The 13,588-nt window shown below is 39.3% G+C and overlaps 1 protein-coding gene across 2 annotated transcripts in view; it reads right to left on the bottom strand.

Annotated features, from left to right (window-relative positions):
* The window catches only part of sdad1 (SDA1 domain containing 1), a 48,850-nt gene that overhangs the window by 16,682 nt on the left and 18,580 nt on the right, over positions 1-13,588 (bottom strand). For both annotated transcript variants that reach the window (XM_048601723.1, XM_048601729.1), the window contains exons 7-12: positions 11,720-11,794; positions 10,679-10,780; positions 9,814-9,883; positions 8,746-8,849; positions 2,827-2,884; positions 2,686-2,744 (exon numbers count right to left, since the gene is read on the bottom strand). In XM_048601723.1, the coding sequence (XP_048457680.1) occupies positions 2,686-2,744; positions 2,827-2,884; positions 8,746-8,849; positions 9,814-9,883; positions 10,679-10,780; positions 11,720-11,794 (468 nt within the window). The remainder of the gene's footprint in view (positions 1-2,685; positions 2,745-2,826; positions 2,885-8,745; positions 8,850-9,813; positions 9,884-10,678; positions 10,781-11,719; positions 11,795-13,588) is intronic.

The following is a 13,588-nucleotide window of genomic DNA, read 5'->3' as shown; positions in this document are numbered from 1 at the left end:
TCTCTTGGCAAAAAAGCAAATTTAGAGATCAGATTTTCTCACATGCAACATCCACAGTAGGAAGAGAAACTCCAGCTTCTAGCTGTAACCAAGAGAGGGGGAAAAAATAGCTTCCACTTCTTCTAAATCTGAAAGCTAAATAAAACTTGAAATCTTGGTCTGTGAGAGCGGACCGCACCCAGCCAAGCTGGTTCTATTGCTCCAATTTTTAAAAAAAATCACCAGGCCCTCATGAAACGTTTATGTTACCACAGACTGTTTCGCGCTTTGCTTTCAATCTCTCTCTTGAAAGAAACCAGGACACACCATTGTCGCACTTGCCCTTGAGAAGGTGGCAGTGAGCATCCACATGCTTTTGGCCCATATCCAGTAATAACATCAAAAATTTATCTCACATTTTAAATTAACAACTGAGTCTTGACACATTTGTAGAATCATAGAATACCTAGAGTGCGGAAGGAGGCCAATCAGCACATCGAGTCTGCACTAACCCTCCAAAGAGGATCCCACCCAATCTCCATATTTACCAGAGCTAAGCCACCTAGCCTGTACATTCCTGAACACTGAGGGGCAATTTAGCATGGCCAATCCACCTAACCCGTACATCTTTGGACTGTGGGAGGAAGCCGGAACATCCAGTGCAAAGCCACGTAGACACGGGGAGTGTACGCAAATTCCACACAGTCACCCAACGCTGGAATCAAACCTGCATTCCTGGCACTTTGAGGCAGCGGCTCTAACCACTAAGCCACCACGTCGCACAGGAAATAGGGAACAGTAAGTAGTGAAGAGGATCATAGCAGATTTTAGAAGGGTATTGACAGACTGACGAAGAGGACAAATGCATTGTAAGACTGAAGACATAGGAATAGATGTAGGCCATTCAGCCCATCAAGTCTGCTGTCATTCAATGAGACTGCAGCTGATCTGATTACCCTCAACTCCGCTTGCCTGAATTGTCCCACAATTCTTGATTCACTTACTGACTAAAAATCTGTCTATCTCAGCTTTGATCATACTAAATGATCCAGCCTTCACAGCTCACTAAAGAATTCTACAGATTCACTATCCAGAGAAGAAACTGCTCCTCATATATATCTTAAATGTGTGACATCTTATTCTGATATTATGTCTCTGGTCCTAGACTTAGCACAAGAGGAAAACAACCTTCTAGCATCTACCCTGTAAAGATTCCTAAGAATCTTGCATGTTTCAATAAGGTTGGCCCTCATTCTTCTAAATTTCAACGAGCACAAGCCCAATATACTTAACCTCTCTTCATAAGGCAGTCCCTCCATACCTGGTGTCAGCATTGTGAACCATTCCTAGCCTCCAGTGCCAGTATATCTTTTCTTAGATAAAGGGTTCTAAAACCATTTAAAGTATTCTAGCTGTGGTCTAAATTCAGCCTTGAATAGTTTTTCAGCAAAACCTCCCTACTTTTATATTTAATTCCCATGAAACAATATTTCATTTGTTTTCCCTATTACCTGCTGAACTTGGATGCTAGCCTTTTGTGATTCCTGGACAAAGACTTCTAAATCTGTTCTGTAGCTTTCTATGGTCTTTTCTCATTTAAATAATATTCAGCCGATCTCTTGATTCTGCCAAAGTGCATAACCTCACATTTTCCCACATTACAATCAATCTGCCAGGTTTTCGCCCACTTACTTAACCTGACTATATCAGACCTAACAGACTCTGTTATCCTCACCACTTGCATCCCCACCTATTTTTGTGTCATCCAAATAACCTCTCCATCGGTGAACTCAACCCTAGTTTCCCACATGACAGGAGGGTATACTAACCACTGTAATGATAAGAAACTAACAAAACATTTGTGAACCAGCTGCTCTTTTAAAATAATGACAATCATAATAAAAGTGGTTACATGCTATTCATTAGGCTGGCATTAAAGTTCAGATTTTTACTGAACTCAAATTTCACCGTCTGCCATGGTGGGATTCAAACCCACATGCCCAGAAATTTAGCCTAGGATCGTGGATCTCTAGTCCCAGTGACACTACTACTGTGCCACCATCTATACTTAAGAAAGAAATTAGATTTTTATTGGATTTTTTTTTAGCATAGGTATAGAAATACTTACTAATAATTGTCATGCTTAGCATAAGGTTGCTTCAGGGAAATTGTTTTCTTTCTCTCTAAAAATATACATAAACAATCCCTAAAAGCTGAGATTTCGTTCAGGTTTCCATGTTGGCATTCCAAGTTGGAAGAGTGGAACCTGGTGCAGCAGATTATCTAATGCAAATATTTAGTAAGAGCAAAGGATGTTCCTGGCATAATATAAACTGGCATCAAGCTCAGAGGTGGGCAATGTGGGAGGTAACTATCCTGACATGTGGGTACTTGTCCTGTGTTCACTTTAGAAGGATGCAAAGGGGTCATTGACATAATAAAAACCACTAGCACTGAAAAAGAGGGTATATCAACAAATGCTTGGAGTCAGAAGACGGTCCTGGTTACTGGTACAGATCACTAGGCGGCTGCCTTCTTCAGATGGAGACTGGAGATGGAAGATGAGGAGGAAGACCCAGGGAAGAGTTCCCTAAAACTTTGGCTAAAAAGCAGAATGATATATTCACAACTTTAAGGAGATCAACACACTCTGTGACTAACATCTGTTATTCTAAAGCGGAAATATTTTAGATTTCTGACCATTACCTCTGGTGGAACAAGTTGATGAGTGGCCTGTGCTGCATAGAGAAGGATCTTGGTCACATCTAAAAAGGGGATATGGAAGGATCAAATATAAATATATTAAATGGCACTGTTACAAGTAAGTAATACTGTAGATAGACTCACCTCTTTGATGTGGTTGAAGGAAACGTTGTACGAATGGGTAGAAGTTAAACAGGAATAACTGGCAAGGGAAAAAACCCAAAAAATTAACAGTGCACAAGGTTATTCATTCCTGACTACATGGACAAAAAGCTGCTTTCAACTAAAGGAAACAGTGTAAATACATACCATTACCATCAAGCCAAGGGATCAACTGTGGTTCAATGGATTGTACAAAAGAGCATGCCAAGAGCAGCACCATGCATACTAAAAATGAGGCATCAAGGTGGCAAAGGTACCAAATAAAATGTTTAAGTGCCAAATAGCAAAAGCAGCAAACAACAGATACAGCAAAGCAATCCCGCAACCAACAGATCAGATCTAAGCTCTATAGTCCTGCTACGTTTGGTCGTGAATGCTGGAGGATAATTAAACAATTCACTATAGAACACAAATATTCCCATCTTTGTAAGAGTCCAACGCATCAATGTGAAAGATGAGGCTCAAGCATTCGCAGCATCACAGATACTAGTCTTCAACCAGTTCGATTCACTCCATGCGATATCAAGGAACGGTGGCGTTGGATACTGAAAAGGCTATGGGCCCTAACAAAATTCTGGCAAAAGTGTTCCAGAACATGCTGCCCCCCTAGACAAACTGTTCCAGTACAACCACAACAATGCACCTACCCGACAATGTGGAAATTGTCCAGTTCTGTCCTACATACAAAACCTTAGACAAATTCAACACAGCCAATTACTGCCCAATGAGTGTGCTCTTGATTATCAGTAAAGTGATGAAAGGTGTCATCAACAGTACTACCAAGCAGCACCTGGTCAGTATCAACCTGCTCCGTGATGCCCAGTTTGGGTTCTACCAAGGCCATATATTACAGTGCTGGTTCAAACATGGACAAATTAGCTGAATTCCAGAGGCAAGGTGAGAGTGATAACCCATGAATCAAGGTTTCATTTGGCTGAGTGCGGCATCAAGGAGTCTAGCAAAACTGGAATCAATGAGAAATGGGGGAAAAGTCTCCTAACCCACAGGTTGGAGGTCAATCATCTCAGGTCCAAGACATCTCTTTAAAAGTTCCTCAGGGTAGTGGGCCTAGGCCCAACCATCTTCAGCTACTTATCAATGGCCTACCCTACGTCATAAGGTCAAAAGTGGGGATGTTCGTCAATGATTGCATAATGTTCAGCACCATTTGCAATCCCTTAGATACTGAAGCAGTCCATATTCAAATACAACAAGATCTGGATAACATCCAGGCTTGGGCCAACATGTGGTAAGTAACATTCACACCACACAAGTGCCAGGCAATGACCATCTCCAATAAGAGACAATCTAACCACCACTGCTTGACATTCAAATAGGGTTGCCATCACTCAATCTCCCACTTTCAACATCCTGGGAGTTAGCACTAACCAGAAACTCAACTGGACTTGCCACATAAACACAAGTGGCCACAACAGTACGTCAGGGACTAAGAATAATGTGGCAAGTAACTCACCTCCTGACTCCTCAAAGCCTGTCCACCATCCACAAGGTACAGGTCAGGAGTGTGATGGAATACTCCCCACTTGCCTGGATGAGTGCAGCTCCAACAACACTCAAGAAGCTTGACACCATCTAGGACATAGCAGCCCACTTGATTGGCACCATATCCACAAACATCCACTCTCTTCATCACTGATGCTCAGCAGCAGTAGAGAGTGATATCTACAAGATACACTGCAGAATTTCACCAAAGATCCTCAGGCAGCATCTTCCAAATCCACGACTATTTCTATATAGAAGGACAAGGGCAGCAGATACAGGGGAACAACACCATCTGCAAGTTCCCCTCCAAGCCACTCACTATCCTCACTTGGAAATATATCACCATTCCTTCATTGTTTCTGGGTCAAAGGCCTGGAATTCCCTCCCTAAAGGCATTGTGGGTCTACTGTAGCACATGGACTGCAGTGATTTAAGAATGCAGCACACCACCACCTTCAAGGGCAACGGGGGACAAGCAATAAAAATCCTGGCCAGCCATCGTATCCATGCCCCATGAGTGAATAAAGAAGAAAAATAATCTCTCCAGTAAAAGACATAAAAAAAACCCAGATTTCCCTGCAATGACCAGTTTTCCGAGAAAAATCCTTATTCTGAAAAGAGAAAACACTTCGACCAACGGGTCACTCTTGAAAGTAGAAGGATAACATGTAGCAAGTCCTGGAGTCTGTTGCTTTGGTGTTCTTGCACATGTGGTCAGATCATCTTGCATAGGAAAAACAATTTTAAGATGTTCTTTCAATCACTTTTTCTGAAGAAAAGAAAAAGATTTCACTTTGAACTCTTGTGGAGGGCTTTCTTCTGAGAAAGGAGAGAGATCAGTTGGGCAGCTTGTTCACACTAAGTTTTTTTTCAATAGAATCCCTACAGTGTGGAAACAGGCACTTTGGCCCAACAAGTCCACACTGACACTCAGAGCATCCCACCCAGACTCATCCCCCTAATCTATACACCCGTGCACACTATGGGAATTTAGCACGGCCAATCCACCTAGCCTGCACATCTTTGGATAGTGGGAGAAAATTGGAGCACCCAGAGGAAACCCACGCAGACACAGGGAGAATGTGCAAACTCCACACAGAGAGTCACCCAAGGGTGGAATCGAACCCTGGTCCCTGGCGTTGTGAGGAGGCAGTCATAATCACTGAGCCACCGTGCCACCCTGAGTTTTGCTCCAACTCAGCTTGTTCTTCACAGGCTGTCCTCCAACTCAACCAGATAAGAAGTTCTCCAAGCCTGCAACTGTTCAAAAACCAGCCCCAACAGGGACTGCAATAAATCAAGTAGTCATAACCAGTCTTATGATTACCAAGAAGCCTTGTGGACAACCAATGTCCACAGTGAACTTTCAGTGACCGCTTTAAAAAAACCTATTCCATGAATATCAAAAAAAAACCAAAACTAGTCCCTTTTGGATAATTCTTCAAAACTTATCCTCTAAGCAATGTTAAATATAAAATACCTTTGTAACTGCATTGCTTAGTACTTGTGTGATCACTGGTTGATAAAAGACTAAGGTTCAACCATGCTTCTCACAATTGATAGTCTGCCAATATTCACAACTAAGCAAAGTAGCGAACAATCCATCTTCTTGCTTTGTAGCAATGAATTTATATCAAGAAAACAGTCTTAAATGTTGAATAATATTCTTGAATTTACTGCCTTCAGGAAGGACTGTAGAAATCAGGAGGAAAATAAACTAGTCCAGAGCAATCATCAAGATTCTACATAACATTTTTAAAATGGTAAAGCACAGAAATAAAAAGAACTGTCTTATGATTTTATGACTCATATTTCAGAAAACTTTCAGCTCCTCTAACTTAAATCTCACAAGCTATCATATGGTATCCCACATCAATATTGCAAAGTACTTTTGAAGTACTGACTTCGCATATGGTATCAGAATATTACTTTGAAAATAGGAACAGCAATGTATGGCACCACAAGCTTTGGTGGTGCTTTCTTGACCATAAATGCAACTCATTTTGAAAACAATCTGTTACACCATCCAACATAATCTAAAATATTATCTTACATTTTGTGCAAGACAAGTATGGAGGGCCTACAGGACGTGTCTAATTAAAGTTCAATCTTCTTTATGCCTCATAAACTGGCACTGTGCATGCCATAAGATCATAAGATGTTGGAGTAGAAGTAGGCCATTCAGTCTTCTCTATTATTCAGTGAGATCATGGTCAATCTGATAATCCTCAACTCCATCATCCAGCCTTTGGTCCATAACCCTGGATTCCCCTACCATTAAAAATCTGTTTATCTCAGCTTTTAACATACTTATCGAACCAGCCTTGACAGCTCTCCACGGTAAACAATTCCAGATTCACTATTCTCTGAGAGATAAAATTCCTCCAGAACTCAGAATAACGGGTTAATCGTTTAAGACACAGATGAAGAGGAATTTTGGTTCTCAGAGCGGAAAGCATCTATGGAATTATTTACCGAGGAGAGCTATAGAGACTGGCTCATGGCTTGTACAGTTTAGCAAGACATTTTAGCATTGAATACATTGGACTGGGAAAGGAGTTTAACAGCAAAGTCAGTTGAGGAGAAAACAACAGACATTTAAGAAATAGTTCATGATTCACAGCAAAGATACCTGCCAATAAGAAAGAAGAATTCTAGCAAGTGAATAAGATAACCATGATTAATCAGGTAAGTCAAATGGCATCAAATTAATAAAATATACAACGTGGCAAAGATTTGTGGTAAACTAGACGTTGGCAAAGTTTAAAATCAACAAAAGACAACCAAAAACAAATTAAAGAGTGAGAAAATAAACTTTGAGGGTAAACTTGCAAGTAATATCGATGCAGCAACAGCTTCTTAAAATACATAAAAAGGAAGAGAGATGCCAAAGTTAACGCACGCCCCTTCAAGAACAAACCCAGGGAAATAATAATAGGGAACCAAGAACCGGCAGAGGAGTTCAGTAATACTCTGCATCAGTCTTCACTATAAAAGACACTAATAACACAGGGGCTAAATGAGGAGAGGCAATAACTACCAAAACTATCACTAGAGAAACAGTGTTAGGGAAATTAACAAGGTTAAAGGCTGACAAGTCTCCAGGACTTTCAGAAGTATCCTAAGATATTAAAATAAGCAGCTACAGAGACAGTGGGTGCACTGGTAGTAATCTTCCAAGAATTGTTAGATTCTGGAGAAGTCACGGAGGATTGGAAAACTGACAAGGTAAATACCTTTATTTGAGAATGGAAGGAGACAAAAGGAAAATAGGTAACTATAGGTCAGTTATTAGGAAACGATTAAAGTCTATAATAAAGAACATAAAAGTACAGAATTTGAAAATACATAATATAATTAGGCAGAGCTAGCTTACCTCACATAAGGGAAAACATGCTTGGCAAATTTACCAGAATTCTTTGAGGAGGTAACAAGCAGGATAAATAAAAGGAAAGCAGTGGATGTAATATATTTGGATTTTAGAAGATGTTTGATAATGTACCACACGTTAGCCTACTTAAGAGTTGGAGGTAGTATATTAGTATGGATAGAGGATTGCTAACTAATGGAAGGCAAACAGCTGACAAGGGCGGGAGGAGCTCTGTAACTTGGAGTACCACAGGGGTCAGTGCTGGGGCCACAATTATTTACAACATATATTAATGACTTGGACGAGGGTAGTGAATGTTCCATAGTCAAGCTTGTGGACGACATAAAAATAGGTGGGAAGGAAAGTGGTGGTGGTGTTGGGGAGTTGGGGGGTGGGGGCAGTAACTCAAAGAGTCTGCTGAGGGATATACACTGGATGAATGAGTGATTGGGCAAAAACTTGGCAGACGGAATAGAATGTGGAATATTGTAAGGTTATGTTCTTTGTCGGGAAGGTTACGGGAAATACATATTATTTAAATGGAGGAAAAAAACAGCTTCAGCACAGAGAGTTGGGAGTCCAGGTGGATAAATCATAAAAAAAACTAGCATACAAGTTCAGCGGGTAATAGGGAAGACAAATAGAATGTTGGCCTTTATTTCAAAGGGAACAGAGTATAAAAATTGGAAGTTTTGCTAAAACTATGCAAGGCACTAGTTAGACCCCATTTAGTTTTGGTCAAATATACTGACGTTCACTAGATTGACCCCGGTTATAGAATGATTGTCTTACGAGGAGAAGTTGAGTAGGTAAGGCCTGCACTCACTGAAGATTAAAAGAACAAAAGGACAGCGTATTGAAACTCAAGATTATTCAGGAGCTTAAAAGGGTTGGATACGAAGCTCATGCTGCATATTTCATTAGTTCACATTACTGAATCTCGATTTCCTTCATAACGCATATATAATGTGAACTGCAGCACCAAACATTTAAGTAACACTGTTTAATATGGAATTTTAAAAAATCACCTCATGAATCCCAATTAATCTTGATATTAGATCCATCAACATCATCTTAACTTCAAATCTTTCCTTAGAATCTTCTAACTGCTTGAAAAGTTTTTCTGCAAAACCTGTGGTAAAGTAAGTCATTACACTTTCAACAGTGACACAGGGTAAAGTAAATTTTGACCAAAGAACAGCTATAGAATAGTCCCGATATCATGGACCAAGTTTTCACATTCATTAATTTCACTCAAGAGAATGCTATTAAGTCAGAATATTAATACAAAGAATATTAATTCTACTGTAGAATCTGAAGTCTTTCTCTGTATAAGTAACATTACTGCCATCAGCTTGAATGGTCTCAAGTTTTCTAATGGGCAATCGATAATCAATGACATTAACATCTAACAAGTGCCAAACTTAACAAAGTTATGCGGTAAATATTCAAGTCATCTATGATCTGACAATTAAAATTGAAAATTAGTGGAATAGGTATTTTGGGAAAATTATTGCCTATGGAATGGAAAGGGGGAAAATCTTGTTGGCACTAAGACCTTACCCCTGCACATGAAAAACTATTAAGCCTCTATGTGTCAGTAATCTGTTAAAATCCCAGGAAATTAATGAAATTACAGAAGCTGGATGGATATGAGGTAATGTCTCTTTTACGCATTGAATAAACCCAGAAAATGCCAGATCTCTGTTAAGGCAACAGTAGGACACTATAGTTGCCCACACAGCTCCTGGATTTGGGAAGATCAAGCCAGCTGTTGTTATCACTCATAGTTGTTACCTGATGACTCTGACCACAATGTCATCAGCATGCGCACCATCGAGAATAATGAACAGTGCTCCACATAGTCAAATAGGCCTCTCAATATTTACTAATTATAATTATGAGGCAAGTATAATAATGATTACTGAGACAATACACTAGACAACAATCACTGGCCATTTGGACTGCATCATAGTTACAGAGGCAATTACTTCAAAAGTGACAAAAGTACAAACAGTAAGACAGAATCTTCATTGGGAAATGGTTAAGCTTTTCAGAAATGTTCACATTAAATCAAAGTCAAGCTTATTTCTCACCTTGTGAATCGTGAATCAGATGAATAGCTGAAAAATTAAATACTTCTGCCTTTTTCTTCCTTTTATGTTTCTGCAATTAAATAATTTAAAATTGCTTTTAAATCGTTATGGCTAGAAACAGAAATGTTGCCAATAGCAAGCCTAAAATCAAAACAGTTAGCCTTAAAAAAAACCTAGATAAGAAGACAAAAGTCATTTTTGGAGCTTATTGCTCTTTTCTACAATGTTCCTTTCCTTCGAATTTACAAGGTTTTTGTACTTATTCAGATACAAGACTCTAGTATTAGTAAACGTAACATGCCCACATGTGATAGCCTACGGTTGTATTAAGCAGTTAATTCTCCATTACCAAACTCAAGGGAGTATTACAGCACTTAGACATCCTTTATTATCCATATGTCTGACATATTTGAATATGGCTAGCAAGTTAATGTCAAATTGCACTGAATTATGAATAGTTCCATGATAAAATGCCATCCAGAAATAGCTGAACTCATATCACGCAAGCCACCTTTAATGCCAGAAAACACAAAACATGGGAACTAAACACAATTTCCACAAGTGAAAGCCTGTGTCTAGATCACAGCACATCTTATCTTAACGTGATTAATCTTAGTTCAAGTCATTGCTTTCTTCAGCAAAAACTTAGAATTGTCACACATTGGGGGGCATAAGTTATTAGACAGACTGCTGATTTCACTTGGAACACTTCAGTGTTACTGATGTAGGAATCTCTCACTTGTTCACTAAATTACCAACTTCCTCCTACTTCATGCGACACACTAATTTTAACTGATTAAATTACTAATCTCCATTTCAATTATTACTCAGCAACACAACTTCACTGATGAAATAAATTGCTTACCTTTAGGACTTTCAAAGCCTTTTCTAGTTTTTTCTTGTTTTTTGTAGTTTTCTTTGCTGTTGAATATCTCATGGTTATATCTCGTGTTGTTGGACCTTCATCCTTCCAAGAAGTTGAAGACAGGATAACAGATACTTCTTAGTTTTATATGGATTTATACAAAAATAATATCTAATATATGACAGGCAGTTGCTCAGCCAAATCAGAGCATGTTGGTGTTTATTATCCATTTGTGCAATAGTGCTAATCCCACATGCCTGTCCTATTCTCTTATCCAGTTACTCCCCTTTTCCTCAACCATGTATTCAGCTTATTTATAAACATTGCCGTAGCCTCTGCTAGTATCCTCAACTCTACCAATGTCTCATTCTCCTTGCTATAAAAATGTTTCCCTGCTCTCTGACCCAAGTCTCTTCCATCTAACATCTTTATGTGCCCTTAACTTGGTTTCTCTCTCCGGAGATGCTACAAAATCTATGTCCAGCATTTTCTGTTTCATTTTTATTTTAGGATTTCCAGAATCCAGTGTTTTGCTCTTGCATCCATTCCTTCAGTTTATTTGCTCTAAGGCAAAGAACCCCAGTTGTTCAAGTCTTTCCTCATACTCTTAATTCATCATGCCAAGCAGTGTTTTCATAAATCTGTTCTGTATTCTCTACTATCCTGACAATGTGGAGTCACCACTTGCACACACCACAGTAAATGTCACATCAAGGTCTTATACAGATTAATCATAATTTCACAATTTGCATATTCAAAACCTTTTGGCATAAGACCCAATGCACATTTTTTAAATATATTGCTTCCAGTGTCTTTTGGACCTCCAAACTTTTTTTGCTCTTCCAATTATCGTTCTTTTCAGAATTATTAGCTCTGCCTTTTATTTTAGTATTGTTTGCACATTAGGTCACCAGTCTTTCTCATTCTGTATTCAAACCTTGCGTACATATTGAGCAGAAGCAGCTCCAGACTGGAATCCTACCATTCCAAAAAACTGTGCTCAATTTATCTCTACTTCAAAAATAATCTTTTCAAACTTACCTCCGATTCTGAATCACTGTCATTCTTCTCATCTTCATCTTTACCCAGAAAGAATTTCAAACCTCCAACTAAAATCTGAATGTTTAGAAATAAAAGTCTTTTGTATAACAAAGCTAAGGCAGCAACATGAAATATAAAACTGAGAGGTTTACAACTTATATTCATTGAACAGCAATTTGTCTCTTATGAAAATGGTCACTGCTCAAAATAGTGCTTAAGATTGGAACATGGACACGTGAGATGAACAAGTGTTTGAGTGAGAAGTCTAAGTAAGTAAGGAAGAGAAGCTGAAAGGATGTAACTGGAAAACAAATCAAACACAAGATTTGGGGAAAAATAGAAAGTAGTTAACTTAAGATTAAGAAAAATAAAAAGAATTAAGAACCATTAAACAACTGCAATACTTGTACGAGGTGTTCACGTAGTTACATTGTGGAGAAAAGGAAAAGCATTAGCCAACTAGCAAGAATCTAATATAACTGAAACAAATAAACAGTTGACAGGAATTGGGATTCCAGCACACAGCAAGATAAATGACTTCATTATCGGCAATGAAGTTGAATGTGGTTGAAAAAGTATTGCTACATTTAAGACCTGTGCACTTTTTTAAAAGATTGATTTTAACTCCTAAGAACGTCGTCTGTGTTTGCATACAGGCTACTTGAACTTACACATAAGCAGAATTAGAAGCATTCACGAATATCCGCTGAGCTTATGGATGGAAGGTTATTGTTGAAGAAGCTGAAGATGGTTGTACCAAGAGCACCACACTGAGGGACTGCTGCAGAGATGTCCTAGAGTCAAGATAATTGACCTCTGACAGCGACAACTATCTTCCTTTGTGCTAGGTATGACTCCAACCAGCAGAGTTTTTTCCCCCTAATTTCCATTCATTCCAGTTTTGCTAGGGCTCACATTTGCCACATTTGGTCAAATGTGGCCTTGATGTCAAGGGCAGTCACTCTCACTTCACCTCTGAAATTCGGCTTTGTCCATGTTTGGTCCACAGCTGTAATGAGGTCAGGAGTTGAGTGGCCTTGATGGGATCCAAGCAGTGTTATGGAGCAGGCTACTACTCAGTAAACAGTGCTTGATAGCACTGTTGATGATTTTTTCCATCACTTTGATAATTGACAATAGATTGATGTACAGCAATAATTGTTTGGGTTTGATTTGTACTGCTTTTTGTATACAAGCTGTATTTGAGCAATTTTTGCTTGGTCAAGTAGATGCCAATGTTGTAGCCACACAACAGACTTGTGAGAAAGATTATAGCTTGTAGAGTAAAAGATATGGGGATAGCATTGTCTATACAAATTTGGCTAAGTATGCGGAACAGAAAGTAATAGTCAATGATCTAGGTTTTGGCAATTTCAGTTCAAAGATTATACAAAACTTGGAAGCATTGTGAACTGGGATGAAGATTTTTTTTAAGTTAGTTACCATAGAATCCCTACAGTGTGGAAACAGGCCCTTTGGCCCAACAAATCCACACCAACCCATTCCCCTATAACCCACCTACTCTACACATCCCTGAACACTATGGCCAATCCACCTAGCCTGCACATTTTTGGACTGTGGGAGGAAACTGGAGCACCCGGAGGAAATCCACGCAGACATGGGGAGAACGTGCAAACTCCACACAGACAGTCGCCCAAGGATGGAATCAAACTCGGGTCCCTGGCGCTGTGAGGCAATGGCAGAGGACTCCAGAAGGACGTAGTGGGAGATGGCATTCAATGCAAAGAGGTGTGATCTGATACATTTTGACAGGAATAATATGGAAATACAATACGGGGTATACTACTTAAGGAAGTGCAGAAGCAGAGGGCCCTGGATGTATGTGTGCATAAATCAATAAACGTCGCA

This window comes from Rhincodon typus, chromosome 1, assembly GCF_021869965.1.
Source record: "Rhincodon typus isolate 14 chromosome 1, sRhiTyp1.1, whole genome shotgun sequence".
NCBI lineage: Eukaryota > Metazoa > Chordata > Chondrichthyes > Orectolobiformes > Rhincodontidae > Rhincodon > Rhincodon typus.
Note: the sequence above shows the minus strand (reverse complement) of the source record. Positions and strands in the feature narration are given on the sequence as shown.